The sequence below is a fragment of the Coregonus lavaretus genome (genome assembly GCF_964263955.1).
Source record: "Coregonus lavaretus genome assembly, chromosome: 31".
Lineage (NCBI taxonomy): Eukaryota > Metazoa > Chordata > Actinopteri > Salmoniformes > Salmonidae > Coregonus > Coregonus lavaretus.
The window spans coordinates 20,125,185-20,145,518 of NC_140018.1; the positions used below are offsets into that span (position 1 = coordinate 20,125,185).

Consider the following 20,334-nt stretch of genomic DNA (forward strand, 5'->3'; position numbering starts at 1 on the left):
ATTTTGGCCCATTCCTCCTGACAGAGCTGGTGTAACTGAGTCAGGTTTGTAGGCCTCCTTGCTCACACATGCTTTTTCAGTTCTGCCCACAAATGTTCTATAGGATTGAGGTCAGGGCTTTGTGATGGCCACTCCAATACCCTGACTTTATTGTCCTTAAGCCATTTTGCCACAACTTTGGAAGTATGCTTTGGGTCATTTGTGACCAAGCTTTAACTTCCTGACTGATGTCTTGAGATGTTGCTTCAATATATCCACATAATTTTCCTTCCTCATGATGCCATCTATTTTGTGAAGTGCACCAGTCCCTCCTGCAGCAAAGCACGCCCACAGCATGATGCTGCCACCCCCGTGCTTCACGGTTGGGATGGTGTTCTTCCGCTTGCAAGCATCCCCCTTTTTCCTCCAAACATAACGATGGTCATTATGGCCAAACAGTTCTATTTTTGTTTCATCAGACCAGAGGACATTTCTCCAAAAAGTACGATCTTTGTCCCCATGTGCAGTTGCGAACCATAGTCTGGCTTTTTAATGGCAGTTTTGGAGCAGTGGCTTCTTCCTTGCTGAGCGGCCTTTCACTTTATGTCAATATAGGACTTGTTTTACTGTGGATATAGATACTTTTGTACCTGTTTCATTCAGCATCCTCACAAGGTCCTTTGCTGTTGTTCTGGGATTGATTTGCACTTTTCGCACCAAAGTACATCTCTAGGAGACAGAACGCGTCTCCTTCCTGAGCGGTATGACGGCTGCGTGGTCCCATGGTGTTTATACTTGCGTACTATTGTGTGTACAGATGAACGTGGTACCTTCAGGCGTTTGGAAATTGCTCCCAAGGATAAACCAGACTTGTGGAGGTCTACAATTTATTTTCTGAGGTCTTGGCTGATTTCTTTAGATTTTCCCATGATGTCAAGCAAAGAGGCACTGAGTTTGAAGGTAGGCCTTGAAATACATCCACAGGTACACCTCCAATTGACTCAAATGATGTCAATTAGCCTTTAGAAGCTTCTAAAGCCATGACATCATTTTCTGGAATTTTCCAAGCTGTTGAAAGGCACAGTCAACTTAGTGTATATAAACTTCTGACCCACTGGAATTGTGATACAGTGAATTATAAGTGAAATAATCTGTCTGTAAACAATTGTTGGAAAAATTACTTGTGTCATGCACAAAGTAGATGTCCTAACCGACTTGCCAAAACGATACTTTGTTAACAAGAAATGTGTGGAGTGGTTGAAAAACGAGTTTTAATGACTCCAACCTAAGTGTATGTAAACATCCGACTGTGTGTTACAAATTAGTAAGTGCTTAAGATCTCGGGCTGCATCTTTAAGACACTAGCTTTAGTTATGGTGTATAGTTCAGGGGAAAACTGGGTTTATGGAAAATAGTCTCATGTTTACATTTTGTCACCGATGCAGTGTGACTAACACTGAAAGTCTCTCCAGGGTGTGTGTGTGTGTGTGTGTGTGTGTGTGTGTGTGTGTGTGTGTGTGTGTGTGTGTGTGTGTGTGTGTGTGTGTGTGTGTGTGTGTGTGTGTGTGTGTGTGTGTGTGTGTGTGTGTGTGTGTGTGTGTGTGTGTGTGTGTGTGTGTGTGTGTGTGTGCGAGTGCCCTTCTCCTTGCAGAAGCAGCGTGTGATTGCTCCACATTAGCCAGTAGGCCTGTCTAATTCCTCTCCCAAAGGATATCAGGGTCACAAATATTCCGCTGAGGCAGAGAGAGAGAGATTAAGTCCATGAGTTATACTCCTGTTAGAGATGACATAATATCTGCAGGACCAAATGTTACACTGTGCTGTGCTGCCCGGAGGCTGGAGCACACAGACAGCACTCTGATGATCTACATGTGATCTGGACCTATTAGCTATTACTCAAGATGACCGTCCTGATGGTGATGATGTGGGTCTGTAGCCCAGTAGACTAGTGTTGGTCCTGGGGAGCAGTGAGGTCTGTAGCCCAGTAGACTAGTGTTGGTCCTGGGGAGCAGTGAGGTCTGTAGCCCAGTAGACTAGTGTTGGTCCTGGGGAGCAGTGAGGTCTGTAGCCCAGTAGACTAGTGTTGGTCCTGGGGAGCAGTGAGGTCTGTAGCCCAGTAGACTAGTGGTCCTGGGGAGCAGTGAGGTCTGTAGCCCAGTAGACTAGTGTTGGTCCTGGGGAGCAGTGAGGTCTGTAGCCCAGTAGACTAGTGTTGGTCCTGGGGAGCAGTGAGGTCTGTAGCCCAGTAGACTAGTGGTCCTGGGGAGCAGTGAGGTCTGTAGCCCAGTAGACTAGTGTTGGTCCTGGGGAGCAGTGAGGTCTGTAGCCCAGTAGACTAGTGGTTCTGGGGAGCAGTGAGGTCTGTAGCCCAGTAGACTAGTGTTGGTCCTGGGGAGCAGTGAGGTCTGTAGCCCAGTAGACTAGTGTTGGTCCTGGGGAGCAGTGAGGTCTGTAGCCCAGTAGACTAGTGTTGGTCCTGGGGAGCAGTGAGGTCTGTAGCCCAGTAGACTAGTGTTGGTCCTGGGGAGCAGTGAGGTCTGTAGCCCAGTAGACTAGTGTTGGTCCTGGGGAGCAGTGAGGTCTGTAGCCCAGTAGACTAGTGTTGGTCCTGGGGAGCAGTGGAGAGGAACCCATGACCCAGACACTGATCGTTCCCAGTCAGTGTCCTTTAACCTCAGCTCTCTGGCTGGCTGAATCCCTTGGAACTAAGATGTGGAATTAACTGACTGTCTGGAACTAACTGACCCACTATGGGCGTTTTTTTTGTTTTTTTTAAGAGAATCACTAAGAGACATCTAATTCAAACACATTCACTAATATTTGGTCTCTCTCTCTCTCTCTCTCTCTCTCTCTCTCTCTCTCTCTCTCTCTCTCTCTCTCTCTCTCTCTCTCTCTCTCTCTCTCTCTATCCCTCCCTCCCTCAGGTCCAAAACCAAGTATCAGAAGGTGATAACCTGCACCTGGCTCCTCCCCAGCCCTCTAAACAGTTCCTCATCTCCCCTCCCGGCTCGCCGCCCATTGGCTGGCAGCAGATAGACGAGACCACGCCCGTCATCAACTACGACCTGCTCTATGCTGTGGCCAAGCTGGGCCCTGGTGAGTCATACCACTAGTTACACAGTACATGCTGTTTTTCATTCAGAGCGACCGCTCTGTTTCAGTTTTCAGTTTCTCAGTCTCAGTGTTTCTCTCACACCTTTCTATTGTTCTCTCTGTTTCATTCTTTCAATCATTTCTCTCTCATTCTCTTTCTCATCTTTCTCTTACACACTCTTCTATTGTCTCATTCTCTTGCTTGCTAGCTCTTTGTCAATCTCGCTCTCTCGTTCCCTCTCTCACATCTCTCACTTCCTCTGTAAATATATCCAGTGCTACGTGATGCGTCATGTAATATGACATCCTAGAGCACCTCCCCTCGGTCAAGCAGGGCATCAGGTCAAATTCTTCTTGTTTTAAAGATTCATTTTGTCATGTCACACCGGTCAGAACCTGTACCTTTAAAAGTTATTAATATTCATAGAATACATCCTCTGGTATCAATCACTGTGTGTTCTATAATCAGCCGTAATGCAGACGTCTGTATAGAACACAAGACCATAGAGACACTCACAACAACGACTGAGACTAGAGGAGAATTTCTATTAGCTGAACCCAGTGTTGGGGATAATGCGTTACAAAGGTATCAAGTAACATAACGCGTTACTTTGATTGAAGGTAACAAGTCAAATGTAATATATAACTATTTTCAAGTAACGAATCCCCACAATGGCTGAACCCCAGTTGACCTTCAGATGCAGTATAGAGACATCAGGAAGTTTTACTCCCATACAATGTAAAGCCCTTTGTGTCCTTCAATATTCTTTACGATCACAACAAGTGTATCAACTCCTGTATATTTCCACTTCAGCGTATAGGGAAGGTTGTGTTCTGGCGTTTATGACGGTGTCATGTCCAGAAGTCCAGTTAGTGTTTGTAGTGGACCACACACATAGTCCAACAGAGTAGATGACCGCCCGGGAGGTGACCGTCCATTTCGTAGGAGGTCAGTCAGGTCACCCTCTCTACTCCCCAGCTGTTGGTCTGATTACGTAGCCTACTGTTCCCATTGGAAATACGGTCCACTAGGTTTATTACAGGCAACACGCTATTTACACATGCATTTAAACTGAGGAAGGACATTCCACACAAGGTTGTCTCACATTATAGTATAGTCCCAAAGAGTTCATCTAAAATAACAATGCTGAGTCCTGTATTTAGATCCATGGACATGTTTAGCACTGTCTGTCACAGGCTATGTAATACTACCTAGTAGGTTTCCTATGAAATGTATTGATTAAAAGTAATTTCAAACACAATAAAATATGACAGACGTTGAGATGGAGCAACTTGTCATGTCTGTAACATCTCTCACCAGTTTAAGACATGAGACATCGCTTTTGATTTAATGAACAGCACTCCAGTCAGAATGTATCCTATCCTCATTCACTCCCTTCTGCTCCAGTCTGCCTCTGTTTTTCATGCCATCAGAGGGGCAGTGCTACTTCGCTAAATTTTAATTGCCGCCGACTTGAAAGAGCCGCGCGCCAAAGCAGTGCCACTCTCTTCACAAAGGTTCCGCTGCACGTCGTCATGTCAACCATGAATAATGCATGAGGGTGAGAGACATTGACGACCTGTCACTGCTGACTCCCTGTACACCAATGGTTTATTCATCTCGGCTATGAGAGGAATATCAACAAGTCTCTATCTAAAACCCCCCCAACTCTCCTCTGGAATTGAGTCACCTCAGCCACCATGTCATTTAGTCAGTCAGTCAGTCAGTCAGGAGAGAGTGACAACCACAATTGTGTCTGGCTTGATAATGATGGCTGTCTTTGAGTAAGAGGTTTAGTCCGAGCAAGTAGCGGATTCAAATGTAAATCAGTTAGCTGTTATGTCTTCTTGTTGTTTGAAATAGACCTAAATGGAGTGTCAATCATCTTTTTATCAGGCTTTTTTTTTCATCTCACTAAATGCCTGATACTAGAGTGCTTTTTGTCCAGCAGTAAGCCTAGGCCTACTCAAAAAGCCAAGTTTGGTGAATACATAGTGTCCAGTAGTTAAGCTTAGTACTGTGAAAGGTAGGCTACTACACTCTTACAATGCTTCATCTCAGTGTGTATCTAAATGTGCAGGGATTATATTCCATACAGCCAGAGTCAAGACCATCTGCCTTCCTGGCGAGAGCCTCATTTTCTTATCAGAACAGCTGTTTCACAGATTCTTGCCATCCTGCTAATTTTAGCTTGACTTTGCTTGAGCTGCCAATCGCGCTGTTAACTCCCACATAAATAAACCCTTAGTCCCAGTCAATGATATGAAGGGAGGGAGAGAGAGAGAGCACTTGCAGGTCCTCGCTAACTTCTCTCTTTCTCTCTCTCTCGCTCTATCTCTCCCCCCTCTCTCTCTCTGCCCCACTGACACTACCTCAGGTCAATGAAGGAGGCCATTTTGAAAAGTGAAATTGAATGTCACGCACTCTGTCTGTCTGTCTGTCTGTCTGTCTGTCTGTCTGCCTATCTCTTCTATTTGTAGCTGCAGTGGATGTTAAAATGGCTCTGGGTGGTGGGATGAGATGTAGGAACATTTAGATTATGCAACAGGGTTTGACATTACTAACAATCAGCTGTCAACCCCCTAGGGAACTGTATCTCTCTCTCTCTCTCTCTCTCTCTCTCTCTCTCTCTCTCTCTCTCTCTCTCTCTCTCTCTCTCTCTCTCTCTCTCTCTCTCTCTCTCTCTCTCTTCTCTCTCTTTTCTCTCTCTTTCTCTCTCTCTCTCTTTCGCTCTATTTCTCTTTCTCTCTCTTTCGCTCTCTTTCTCTTTCTCAATTTCAATTCAATTTCAATTTAAGGGGCTTTATTGGCATGGGAAACATATGTTTACATTGCCAAAGCAAGTTAAATAGATAATAAACAAATATTGCTGCTGTGATGGCAGACTGTGGTATTTCACCCAATAGATATGGGAGTTGATCAAAATTTGATTTGTTTTCGAATTCTTTGTGGGTCTGTGTAATCTGAGGGAAATATGTGTCTCTAATATGGCCATACATTTGGCAGGAGATTAGGAAGTGCAGCACAGTTTCCACCTCATTTTGTGGGCAGTGTGCACATAGCCTGTCTTCTCTTGAGAGCCAGGTCTGCCTATGGCGGCCTTTCTCAATAGCAAGGCAATGCTCACTGAGTCTGTATATAGTGAAAGCTTTCCTTAATTTTGGGTCAGTCACAGTGGTCAGGTATTCTGCCACTGTGTACTCTCGGTTTAGGGCCAAATAGCATTCTAGTTTGCTCTGTTTTTTTGTTAATTCTTTCCAATGTGTCAAGTAATTCTCTTTTTGTTTTCTCATGATTTGGTTGAGTCTAATTGTGTTGCTGTCCTGGGGCTCTCTCTCTCTCTCTCCCCAAATCCCATCAAAACACATCACGCTGAGAGTTCTCTCTCTCCCTCTCTTCCTTTATTCTTCTCTCTCTCACTCTATTTTCCCTCTCTCCGTCTATCTTCCCTCTCTCTCTGTCCTTCTATCCTCACTCTCGCTCCCTGATCTGATAAGCTGGGGTCATCCCTATACTGCATGACTGCATAGGCCCACGAACCGGAACATAATGTAAGCCTACATACTCATATGACTCCTCAAGATCAGTTGTATTTGAATAGAATGATCTTCCTGTATCTATCAAGATAGACATATAGTATACTTACTTCCTCTTATATTTACTGGAACACCATTTCATATTCCTATCGAGTTCCTGTTTGAGATGAAGTGCATCTATTATGATGTGATAGTAGTGGATAGTGGTAGGTAGTGATTCACCTAGTCTAATGAAGCACGAGGCTCTCTGCACAAGATAGTGAAAGTGATCTTACCCATCACTGTAACCAGGCTCATTGTGTACGGGACATTGTCTGGCTTCATACTATATAATAACACTTAATCGCTGGTTGAAAACTGTTTTCTGCCCCTCCCAAAAGATAACATTTGTGGATAATTGGCCCTCTTTCTGGGACTCACCCACAAACAGGACCAAGCCTGACCTGCTGAGGAGTGACGGACTCCATCCTAGCTGGAGGGGTGCTCTCCTCTTATCTACCAACATAGATAGGGCTCTAACTCCTCTAGCCCCACAGTGAAATAGGGTGCAGGCCAGGCAGCAGGCTGTTAGCCAACCTGCCAGCTTAGTGGAGTCTGCCAATAGCACAGTCAGTGTAGTCAGCTCAGCCATACCCATTGAGACTGTGTCTGTGCCTCGACCTAGGTTGGGCAAAACTAAACATGGCGGTGTTCACCCTAGCAATCTTATTAGGATAAAGACCTCCTCCATTCCTGCCATTATTGAAAGAGATCGTGATACCTCACATCTCAAAATAGGGTTACTTAATGTTAGATCCCTCACTTCAAAGGCAGTCATAGTCAATGAACTAATCACTGATCATAATCTTGATGTGATTGGCCTGACTGAAACATGGCTTAAGCCTGATGAATTTGCTGTGTTAAATGAGGCCTCACCTCCTGGTTACACTAGTGACCATATTCCCCGTGCATCCCGCAAAGGCGGCGGTGTTGCTAACATTTACGATAGCAAATTTCAATTTACAAAAAAAAAAATGGCGTTTTCATCTTTTGAGCTTCTAGTCATGAAATCTATGCAGCCTACTCAATCACTTTTTATAGCTACTGTTTACAGGCCTCCTGGGCCATATACAGCGTTCCTCTCTGAGTTTCCTGAATTCCTATCAGACCTTGTAGTCATAGCAGATCATATTCTAATTTTTGGTGATTTTAATATTCACATGGAGAAGTCCACAGACCCACTCCAAAAGTCTTTCGGAGCCATTATCGACTCAGTGGGTTTTGTCCAACATGTCTCTGGACCTACTCACTGCCACAGTCATACTCTGGACCTAGTTTTGTCCCATGGAATAAATGTTGTAGATCTTAATGTTTTTCCACAAAATCCTGGACTATCGGACCACCATTTTATTACATTTGCAATCGCAACAAATAATCTGCTCAGACCCCAACCAAGGAGCATCAAAAGTCGTGCTATAAATTCTCAAACAACACAAAAATTCATTGATGCCCTTCCAGACTCCTTCTGCCTACCCAAGGACGTCAGAGGACAAAAATCAGTTAACCACTTAACTGAGGAACTCAATTTAACCTTGCGCAATACCCTAGATGCAGTTGCACCCCTAAAAACGAAAAACATTTGTCATAAGAAACTAGCTCCCTGGTATACAGAAAATACCCGAGCTTTGAAGCAAGCTTCCAGGAAATTGGAACGGAAATGGCGCCACACCAAACTGGAAGTCTTCCGACTAGCTTGGAAAGACAGTACCGTGCAGTACCGAAGAGCCCTCACTGCTGCTCGATCATCCTACTTTTCCAACTTAATCGAGGAAAATAAGAACAATCCAAAATTTCTTTTTGATACTGTTGCAAAGCTAACTAAAAAGCAGCATTCCCCAAGAGAGGATGGCTTTCACTTTAGCAGTGATAAATTCATGAACTTCTTTGAGGAAAAGATCATGACCATTAGAAAGCAAATTACGGACTCCTCTTTGAATCTGCGTATTCCTCCAGGGCTTAGCTGTCCTGGATCTGCACAGCTCTGCGAGGGCCTGGGATCGGGAGAGACACTTAAGTGTTTTAGTACTATATCTCTTGACACAATGATGAAAATAATCATGGCCTCTAAACCTTCAAGCTGCATACTGGATCCTATTCCTACTAAACTGCTGAAGGAGCTGCTTCCTGTGCTTGGCCCTCCTATGTTGAACATAATAAACAGCTCTCTATCCACCGGATGTGTACCAAACTCACTAAAAGTGGCAGTGATAAAGCCTCTCTTGAAAAAGCCAAACCTTGACCCGGAAAATATAAAAAACTATCGGCCTATATCGAATCTTCCATTCCTCTCAAAAATTTTAGAAAAAGCTGTTGCGCAGCAACTCACTGCCTTTCTGAAGACAAACAATGTATACGAAATGCTTCAGTCTGGTTTTAGACCCCATCATAGCACTGAGACTGCACTTGTGAAGGTGGTAAATGACCTTTTAATGGCGTCAGACCGAGGCTCTGCATCTGTCCTCGTGCTACTAGACCTTAGTGCTGCCTTTGACACCATCGATCACCACATTCTTTTGGAGAGACTGGAAACCCAAATTGGTCTACACGGACAAGTTCTGGCCTGGTTTAGATCCTACCTGTCGGAAAGATATCAGTTTGTCTCTGTGAATGGTCTGTCCTCCGACAAATCAACTGTACATTTCGGTGTTCCTCAAGGTTCCGTTTTAGGACCACTATTGTTTTCACTATATATTTTACCTCTTGGGGATGTTATTCGAAAACATAATGTTAACTTTCACTGCTATGCGGATGACACACAGCTGTACATTTCAATGAAACATGGTGAAGCCCCAAAATTGCCCTCGCTAGAAGCCTGTGTTTCAGACATAAGGAAGTGGATGGCTGAAAACTTTTTACTTTTAAACTCGGACAAAACAGAGATGCTTGTTCTAGGTCCCAAGAAACAAAGAGATCTTCTGTTAAATCTGACAATTCATCTTGATGGTTGTAAAGTCGTCTCAAATAAAACTGTGAAGGACCTCGGCGTTACTCTTGACCCTGATCTCTCTTTTGACGAACATATCAAGACTGTTTCAAGGACAGCTTTTTTCCATCTACGTAACATTGCAAAAATCAGAAATTTTCTGTCCAAAAATGATGCAGAAAAATTAATCCATGCATTTGTTACTTCTAGGTTAGACTACTGCAATGCTCTATTTTCCGGCTACCCGGATAAAGCACTAAATAAACTTCAGTTAGTGCTAAATACGGCTGCTAGAATCCTGACTAGAACCAAGAAATTTGATCATATTACTCCAGTGCTAGCTTCCCTACACTGGCTTCCTGTTAAGGCAAGGGCTGATTTCAAGGTTTTACTGTTAACCTATAAAGCGTTACATGGGCTTGCTCCTACCTATCTTTCCGAGTTGGTCCTGCCGTACATACCAATACGTACGCTACGGTCACAAGACGCAGGCCTCCTAATTGTCCCTAGAATTTCTAAGCAAACAGCGGGAGGCAGGGCTTTCTCCTATAGATCTCCATTTTTATGGAACAGTCTGCCTACCCATGTGAGAGACGCAGACTCGGTCTCAACCTTTAAGTCTTTACTGAAGACTTATCTCTTCAGTAGGTCATATGATTGAGTGTAGTCTGGCCCAGGAGTGTGAAGGTGAACGGAAAGGCTGGAGCAACGAACAGCCCTTGCTGTCTCTGCCAGGCCGGTTCCCCTCTCCACTGGGGTTCTCTGCCTCTAACCCTGTTGCAGGGGCTGAGTCACTGGCTTGCTGGTGCTCTTTCATGCCGTCCCTGGGAGGGGTGCGTCACTTGAGTGGGTTGAGTTACTGACGTGATCTTCCTGTCTGGGTTGGCGCCCCCCCCTTGGTTTGTGCTGTGGTGGAGACCTCTGTGGGCTATACTCGGCCTTGTCTCAGGATTGTAAGTTGGTGGTTGGGGATATCCCTCTAGTGGTGCGGGGGCTGTGCTTTGGCGGAGTGGGTGGGGTTATATCCTTCCTGTTTGGCCCTGTCCGGGGGTTTCTTCGGATGGGGCCACAGTGTCTCCGGACCGCTCCTGTCTCAGCCTCCAGTATTTATGCTGCAGTAGTTTATGTGTCGGGGGGCTGGGGTTAGTTGGTTATACCTGGAGTACTTCTCCTGTCTTATCCAGTGTCCTGTGTGAATTTAAGTATGCTCTCTCTAATTCTCTCGTTCTCTCTTTCTCTCTGAGAACCTGAGCCCTAGGACCATACGTCAGGACTACCGGGCATGATGACACCTTGCTGTCCCCAGTCCGCCTGGCCTTGCTGCTATTCCAGTTTCAACTGTTCTGCCTGCGGCTACGAAACCCCTACCTGTCCCAGACCTGCTGTTTTCAACTCTTAATGATCGGCTATGAAAAGCCAACTGAGAGACCTGAGCCCTAGGACCATACGTCGGGACTACCGGCCGTGGTGACTCCTTGCTGTCCCCAGTCCGCCTGGCCTTGCTGCTATTCCAGTTTCAACTGTTCTGCCTGCGGTTATGGAACCCCTACCTGTCCCAGACCTGCTGTTTTCAACTCTTAATGATCGGCTATGAAAAGCCAACTGAGATTTATTCCTGATTATTATTTGACCATGCTTGTCACTTATGAACATTTTTGAACATCTTGGCATGGTTCTGTTATAATCTCCACCCGGCACAGCCAGAAGAGGACTGGCCACCCCTCATAGCCTGGTTCCTCTCTAGGTTTCTTCCTAGGTTTTCGCCTTTCTAGGGAGTTTTTCCTAGCCACCGTGCTTCTACACCTGCATTACTAGCTGTTTGGGGTTTTAGGCTGGGTTTCTGTACAGCACTTCGAGATATTAGCTGATGTAAGAAGGGCTATATAAAATAAAATTGATTGATTGATTGATTACAGAAGGTTAGAGTTGGGTCTAAGCAAATCTCCCATTCATAGTCATTAATAGTGTAGGTACTTGCTAGTGGAGCCCCTGTCAGTATGGGTCAGCCTGGGCTACGGGACGTCTCTCTGGAGCCGAGGGCTCTCTCTAGCTGGGTCTAAACCCCAGGACAGCCACAGCTGGTGGTTAACACCATACACCAGCAACTTCGTGGCCTCATTGCCCTCTAAGTCACTATGGATAGCATCTAACTTTTACAAGCACAAAAATATCCCACTTGAAACTTTCCTTTACTAGTCAACCAACCATGCAGGTCCCCTCACAAGCACCCAGTGATACATCTGGTGGAACCCACAAACAACCCACAAACAACCCACAAACAACCCACAAACCCTATCAGTCCCTTTCACTGCTAACTACATCACTGTAAGTGTATACAGCACATGAAATGTCTCTCAAGTGACTGTATTATTTCCTCTGTTTAGGGACTAGAGTGGATTGCATAAGTGATTCATTTAAAGGATATTGCATAATTATGGGAGTGGAGTGGAGCAGAGCAGAGCAGGATCAAACTGGTCTTTACCCCCGTATCACTGGCCTTTCATTTATACACTGACCTAGAGTCAGAAGTGGAGCAGAAGGCTGTAGTTAAAGATTCTGGGGTCAGAGACTGACATAAGGTCAGGGGATAGTAGTGCTTGAAGATGACTGTGTGAAAACAGTGTATATGGAGTAGAGGGTAAATGGTATGTACTGTAAGCAAGTGGGAATGGTTATTATCTGAAATGTTTAGAACACTTCAAGTGCAGCAACTAAAATGTGATTGGGCTAAAAATCACGATGCCTTGGTGGTGAATATTTCCTGGTACACTGAAGTAGCACTTCAATGATAAGGCCTGGGCATATGCCTTTTATGTCATAGAATAGAGTGCAGTATATGAATGTAAACTTTTAAAACACTGTTTAGACTCTGATGTAATGCTGTACAGTGCAGTATGTATAGAACCTTTTTATTTGAAAGCTCTACCGTTTAAACTGTAAACATTACAGGCGCTTACTATAGCTATCTGTCATACATCATTAGTGTATGTTTGTGTGTATGCGTACGTGCATACTCCATAGTGTGTGTATGTGTGTGTGCATTTGTGTCTGCGTGCGTGCACGTGTGTGTGCGCGGGCGTGCGCATGTGTGTGTGTGAGAGAGCGCATTGCAGGCTTTTATTCTTCAGAGTATTAGTGGATAAGCTTTAGGGTTAGCACTCTTGGGAGAGTTGACTCAGTCAGTCTGGAGTTAACAGAGAATAGGGAATTTTAATTTAAACCTTCATATAGAGACTTTAGTTAATGACACTGTCTTTAAACTGTCAACATTATTTTCAGCACCATGGAGTGAATCCTTACCACCGCTACACCTGGCTATCAGTGGAGCCTTGTCTGGCAGCGTAACAGTTCATTCAGCCTCATTTACTGCCTTTTTTAAAAACATAGCTGATATGGCTGTCTTGCTTATACAAATGTGGTTTCTGCTGACAATTGAGATGTACAAACTATGGCATAAGAGAACAACAAGCGGATAAGAGGCAATCCTTCATTTTCGGTGAAGACATTAATGAGCGAGCTAAGATAGACGTAGTCAATATAATGATTTGTTCAGCACTTTTGAAATGTACAGCAACAGAATTCAGAACATGGGCCGTTCTTACAGTGTTCTCCCTGTACACCAAGTCAGAACCGTAGGATAAATAGAGGGGGCATATAAGCAGACAATGAAAGCTCTTACAATATTCGATGATGACATTTCTATAAAACAGGCTATACGCTACATGTGCACCACTAAGTCAGAACAGTAGGCTAAGTTATGAGGGGGAAAGGGACCAAATTATTAGGGTGAGGCACATGGGCTACTAACAGCTTACTACACAACATACACTTAGTATTACTTTCTTAGCTACAGCATACATATCTCCCTGGCATATTACATCATTTATGCAGCAGCATACAATACATTTTTGGACTCACAGTTGTGCTGTGCTCACTTGAACAGGAAGGTGGCGCGGCGGTCCTTCTAGTGGGCAAATTTTGTCATAAGGTCTGGCATTCTCTGGATTTATGGTCCTTTCAAGACAACTGGGAACTGGAAAAAAAACAAGGTCGAATCATGATGTCAGTGATCTTCAGGTCGGAGCTCTAGAAAGAGGCCCGAGTTTCCAACTTAGAATTCCGAGTAGGATGACCGTCTGACCGTCTGAGATTTCCCTGTTCCGAGTTTCCAGTTGTTTTGAACGCGGCAGAAGTCATGCTGGCTTGACAGCATGGCCAATGTATTCAACCTTTTCTGGCCCATGGTGTTCCATGTGAATGTTTATCCTTTTAAGTTTGGGAAAGAGACCCTTAAACCCAGAATTGGACCACACACCCTCTCCACCGAATAACAGGCAGGGGAAGCTGCCCCCCCTCCTGGTTCCGGCAGGCTTCGGCGTTCGTCGTCACCGGAGTACTAGCTACTGCCGACCCCATTCTCATCACTCCACTTGTCATGTCTTGTCAATCACACACACCTGGTGCTCATTCCCCTAATTAGTATGTGTATAAGTGTTCCCTCTGTTCCCCTTGCCTTTGTGAGTGATTGTTTTGTTGTGAGAGCGTGTAGCTCGGTTGAGCTACATTTCACTGTGTTATTTGTCAAGGTGGATGTTTTCCCTTGTACAGTTTCGTTTGACGCTTGAGGCATTTGATTTATGCAAACGGATTAAACAAATGGATATTTTACCTCCTGCGCCTGACTCCTTCTTTCACACGTCGTCACAGAAGCAAAATAGGGATTGCTTGGCAACGCTTGCAGTGAGCCACTGATTCCTTCCAAACCACTCATTGTTGAATTTGCGATATCCAACTTGTTGTGTAATGTTTATGTCCAATGGCCGATGAGCACCGATACGTTTTATCTATAATTTCTCTTCATATGACAAGGATTGAAAAGGATTTTGTCAGTAGATTGTCGACGTGATTCATGATGATGACTGCTTGTCTAGCTTGCTAGCAACGATTTTGAAAGTATAATGTTGACATGATCAGTCCAATCAAAGCTACAGTAGATATAACGTGATTTTACATTATTTTATCTGTGGTCAATGACCTTGAGCCTTCTTGGATGGGCACTTGTAATGTAAATGAATGGCAGCAGCCAAGGGGGCTTGAACTTTCTAGCTCTCCCTGTAGATTTTGCGGTGACATAGTGTTGCCATTAATGACAGAACACTGAGCCAATCACGGCGCAACTAGAGAAGATTACCAACCCCTACGCTCTGTATTTTCGCTGGCTGCCCTCCACCACCGAAAGCACTGAGCTAGGCTGAAACACCTGCATTTTGGAGCTGCGTTACTCTGGAAAGCAAAAAAGAGACCATGTTTGTATGTGTCAGGACGTCAGTGAAATGCGGTAGGCGAAGTCAAGCGCAGGACACAGAGCTAATCAGAAGACGTACTTTACTCGAAGGTAAAATAAAGAACTACAACCTCCACACAGGGAGGGAACAAACCCACACACTAACGACAGCCGAAACATGAACAAACACACACAACACACAGTGTGAGACAGAGGGTTAAATAGGTAAGACATCACTACATAATGGGAAACAGGTGTGACCAATAAAGACAGAACAAGTCGAACATAGATACATGGATCGGTAGCAGCTAGTACTCCGGTGACGACGAACGCCGAAGCCTGCCCGAGCAAGGAGGAGGGGCAGCCTCGGCTGAATCCGTGACAGTATGCGGCTTTATTAACTCAATAATACTTTTTTTACATTGTTTGCAAACTGATATGTGACACGTGTGTGTGTTTGTTTGTATTTGTATGTGTGTTTTATCCAGTGCAGTGTTTCCATATGCAGGCCAGCCTTCAGAGAGACTAGCTGAGTCTAGTGTAGTGTGATTGCGGCTCCATCAGTCTGCCTCCCTCCAACACAAGGCCTCATTAAGGAGAGAATGCTTTTGTTGTTCCCGGCTTGTTTACAAGGCACAGATCCAGCCTCTCACTCGCTCTCTCACTAAGCCTGAGAAATAAAATCATTAAAGGAAATATTTGAGGCGCATCTGTGGGTAAGGGGGTTGCCAAGATGTGTGGCAGCAGGCAGGCAGCGCTGTACCATTACCATACCAGGGTCTGGAGCAGAAGGTACAGCACTATAGTAATACTGTAGTAATACTGTAGTAATACTGTAGTAATACTGTAGTAATACAGTGAAATCATGGCTGGGTGTATTGGCCCTTACAACATACAGTAGAATAGATAAGGTCTTTAACATGTACATTTATATTTCACATTCTAGTCATTTAGCAGACTCTCTTATCCAGAGCTAATTACAGGTAGTGCATTCACCTTAAGTTAGCTAGGTGGGACAACCACATATCACAGTCATAATAAGTGCCTAGTTTTCGTCAATAAACAGCTCTCAGCAAAGCCAGTGCTAGTCAGAAAACGTTTCCACGCTAGAACAGATGATGTCAGTGAATAGCATGCAGCACACATTCCAAATCAAATCAAATGTTAACGGTTGCCTACAAATATTTTGCAGATGTTATCTCAGGTGCAGCGAAATGCTTATGTTTCTAGCTCCAACATTGCAGTAATACCTAACAATACTAAACAATATACACAAATCCTAAAACAGAAAAATAAAAAATATATAAGAAATATCAGAACGAGCCATGTCAGAGTCCGGAATATAAATATACATGTATATATGTATATAATGGTGTGTAATGGACAGTATATTAATAGAAAAGGTGTGTACAGCAGTAGTCAAACGCTCCTGAAGGAATTGTTGCCTCACCCATGATGGGGTTAACTCTGTGCCAGAACAGCAGTCCTGTGCTGTAGTCTACTGCACCCGTTTATTTTGGGACTGTTGCTAAGGAATGTTGTATATTCAGGCTGTGAATTATTTGGAGTGTTTTGCCTGGCTTGAAAAGATGCTGTAAAAGTAGATGCAGTGTGCTAGTGGTCCTGGGCCTAGGACGCTGTCCAGCTGTCCATCTGTCCTTCCACCCCCGCCACACACACACACACATGCTCCGCATGGCACGAGCCATCAGGTGCCATCCCATTTTATCCTGGTTAATAAATAGCTTTGATAGGAGCTGGCCAGGTGGGTTGCGGCGGGACAGGCATTCATCACCATGGATTTAGAGATGGTGAGCTTACTGCATACAGTACAGTCCGTACACACACACACACACACACACACACACAGAGCCCATTCATTAGCGGAGCCTGAAATAGCAGGGATAATGCCAGGTGCATGTGCTGTGAATGACAATGAGCTCAGTTAGTGTGTGTGTGTGTGTGTGTGTGTGTGTGTGTGTGTGTGTGTGTGTGTGTGTGTGTGTGTGTGTGTATGTCATTATGTGATAAACAGCTGTAATGTTGTCATTATCAGAATCCCTGAGACGTACTAAATGACAGATGATAGCTAGGGTATACTGTATGAAAGCTCTGAAGGAGAGTGTTGAACTCCCAGAGGTCTTTTAAGTGTGGAAATCAGGGACCCAGGGAGGGCAATATCCTCTCTCTCTCTCCTCCTCTCCCTCCCTCTCTGACCCAGCGCGCCAGCATGCAGCAGCATTGACGTCACCCAGCGGTTGACTGAGAAGCCCAGCGAGAGAAGAGAGGGAGAGGGAGAGGGGGAGAGGGGGAGAGAGGGAGAGGGAGAGAGAGAGAGAGAGAGAGAGAGAGAGAGAGAGAGAGAGAGAGAGAGACACACACACACACACACAGAGAGAGACACACACACACACACACACACAGAGAGAGACACAGAGAGTATATAATTTCTTCAGTCCTCCCTGTGTTCAGGTCCTCCTAACCAGAGAATTACATAGTCTTTCTGTATATTAACCTTCTGCTCACCAAAATGCCCCCAATTCTCACAGGACCATTTAGCAATTTTGAGGAGAAAATCATTACCCAGGTTGAGTTTGCCTCACCTCACTGATTTAGTGTCTCTCTTGGAACCAGGGCTCCCTCTTGAGGTCATGTATGCCTTTACATTTTCAAATGTCTTTCTTGTACTGACCATCTCTCTCTCCCTCTCTCTTTCTCTCCCTCTCCCACTCTCACTCTCTCTGTCTACAGGAGAGAAGTTTGAGCTGCATGCAGGAACAGAGTCCACCCCCAGCGTCGTAGTCCACGTCTGCGACAGCGACACCGAGGAGGAGGAGGAACCAAAGAATTGCCCCAAACCTAAAATCATCCAGACCCGGCGCCCCGACCTTCCTACTTCACACTGAACTCTCACCCTGCCACTTCCTGCCGTAACATCGTCGTCTGGAGGAAGGAGAATCGATCCGCCGTCTCTCTCTCTCTCACAGGAACATTCCCCATGTTCAGCCCCCCCACGCCCCACGGCCGCCCCGCCCAGGCCAGAGGGGGAGTGCTCTCTGTTCCTCATCCTCCTCGTCATACAGCCGTTGATGTGCTACATGTATGATCACAGCGTTTGTTTCCTTCTGTTGGCAATACTCCATATTTATATCGCTTTCAGATTTTCAAGACTCAGCCACCATGCCCTCAGTGATTAGTTCCTGTCTATATGATTCTGTTGTTGTAATGTCACACAGTTAGCAGTGATTGGGCAGCACCTTGCTTTGAGCTCGGCCTCTGATTGGCTTAGGGGCTGTGGCGCATGCCAGTGTAAAGAAGGCCATTGGTCGCCTTTGTAGACGTGTGTTAGCTTTGCTCTCGCACCACTGCGTATGTACCACAAGCACTGACAATGAATAGCGCTTCTCTCATTAGGGCATGCTAGCTACTGAGGTGGTGGAATTATTCTGGCGCTGCATGAATTGAAGTAACCTGAAGGAACATTATGGTAAATGGTCAATACTTTGTCTTATAGTCCCTTAAAGTTGTCAGAGGTTATTCATTGCGTTATCAGTGCTGTCTGTCGACCATGGGAATTGTTTTAATCTTGCCAATGCATGCACTGGTCTGATATAGTTTGTGTGTTTACTTTGTTCTGTTTGCTGTGTGTAACTGTCAATTTGACCTCTCTCTCTTCTCTAACTTCTCTCTCTTCACCCTGTGTTTTCTGACTATCGGTGTTCTTCACAAAAAACAATGCTAATACAAGTTACAATCCATGCGTCTTCAAGTGAAAGCATTACACTACTGGTCAAAAGTTTTATAACACCTATTCATTTAAGTGTTTTTCTTTATTTTTACTATTTTCTACATTGTAGAATAATAGTGATTACATCACAACTATAAAATAACACATATGGAATCATGTAATAACCAAAATAGTGTTAAACAAATTAGATTTGAGATTCTTCAAATAGCCACCGTTTGCCTTGATGACAGCTTTGCACACTCTTGGCATTCTCTCAACCAGCTTCACCTGGAATGCTTTTCCAACAGTCTTGAAGGCGTTCCCACATATGCTGAGCACTTGTTGGCTGCTTTTCCTTCACTCTGCGGTCCGACTCATCACAAACCATCTCAATTTGGTTGAGGTCGGGTGATTGTGGAGGCCAGGTCATCTGATGCAGCACTCCATCACTCTCCTTCTTGGTAAAATAGAGCTTACACAGCCTGGAGGTGTGTTGGGTCATTGTCCTGTTGAAAAACAAATTATAGTCCCACTAAGCCCAAACCAGATGGGATGGCATATCGCTGCAGAATGCTGTGGTAGCCATGCTGGTTAAGTGTGCCTTGAATTCTAAATAAATCACAGACAGTGTCACCAGCAAAGAACCCTACACCATAACACCACCTCTTCCATGCTTTACTGTGGGAAATACACATGCGGAGATCATCCGTTCACAAAGACACGGTGGTTGGAACCAAAAATCTCCAATTTGGACTCCAGACCAAAGGACACATTTCCACCGGTCTAATGTCCATTGCTCGTGTTTCTTGGCCCATGCAAGTCTCTTCTTTTTATTAGTGTCCTTTAGTAGTGGTTTCTTTGCAGCAATTCAACCATGAAGGCCTGATTCACACAGTCTCCTCTGAACAGTTGATGTTGAGATGTGTCTGTTGAACTCTGTGAAGCATTTATTTGGGCTTCAATTTCTGAGGCTGGTAACTCTAAATAATATAATATAATAATATAATATGCCATTTAGCAGACGCTTTTATCCAAAGCGACTTACAGTCATAACTCTAATGAACTTATCCTCTGCAGCAGAGGTAACTCTGGGTCTTCCATTCCTGTGCGGTCCCAATGAGAGCCAGTTTCATCATAGCGCTTGATGGTTTTTGCGACTGCACTTGAAGAAACTTTTAAAGTTCTTGAAGTGTTCTTTATTGACTGACCTTCATGTCTTAAAGTAATGATGTTTCTCTTTGCTTATTTGAGCTGTTCTTGCCATAATATGGACTTGGTCTTTTACCAAATAGGGCTATCTACCTTGTCACAACACAACTGATTGGCTCAAACACATTAAGAAGGAAATAAATTCCACAAATTAACTTTTAAGAAGGCACACCTGTTAATTGTAGCTCAGTTGGTAGAGCATGGCGCTTGCAACGCCAGGGTTGTGTGTTCGATTCCCACGGGGGGCCAGTATGAAAAAATGTATGTACTCACTAAGTGTAAGTCGCTCTGGATAAGAGCGTCTGATAAATGACTAAAATGTTAATGTAATTCCAGGTGACTACCTCATGAAGCTGGTTGAGAGAATGCCAAGAGTGTGCAAAGTTGTCATCAAGGCAAGGGGTGGCTATTTGAAGAATCTCAAATACAGTGGGGAGAACAAGTATTTGATACACTGCCGATTTTGCAGGTTTTCCTACTTACAAAGCATGTAGAGGTCTGCAATTTTTATCATAGGTACACTTCAACTGTGAGAGACGGAAT

At 44.6% G+C, this 20,334-nt stretch overlaps 1 protein-coding gene across 2 annotated transcripts in view; it reads left to right on the forward strand.

Annotated features, from left to right (window-relative positions):
- rcan2 (regulator of calcineurin 2) overlaps window positions 1-18,624 on the forward strand; it is a 117,189-nt gene extending 98,565 nt beyond the window's left edge. For both annotated transcript variants that reach the window (XM_084149282.1, XM_084149283.1), the window contains 2 exons: window positions 2,904-3,075; window positions 17,607-18,624. In XM_084149282.1, the coding sequence (XP_084005408.1) occupies window positions 2,904-3,075; window positions 17,607-17,761 (327 nt within the window). In that variant the 3' untranslated portion in view covers window positions 17,762-18,624. The remainder of the gene's footprint in view (window positions 1-2,903; window positions 3,076-17,606) is intronic.
- The last annotated feature ends 1,710 nt before the right edge of the window (window positions 18,625-20,334 follow it).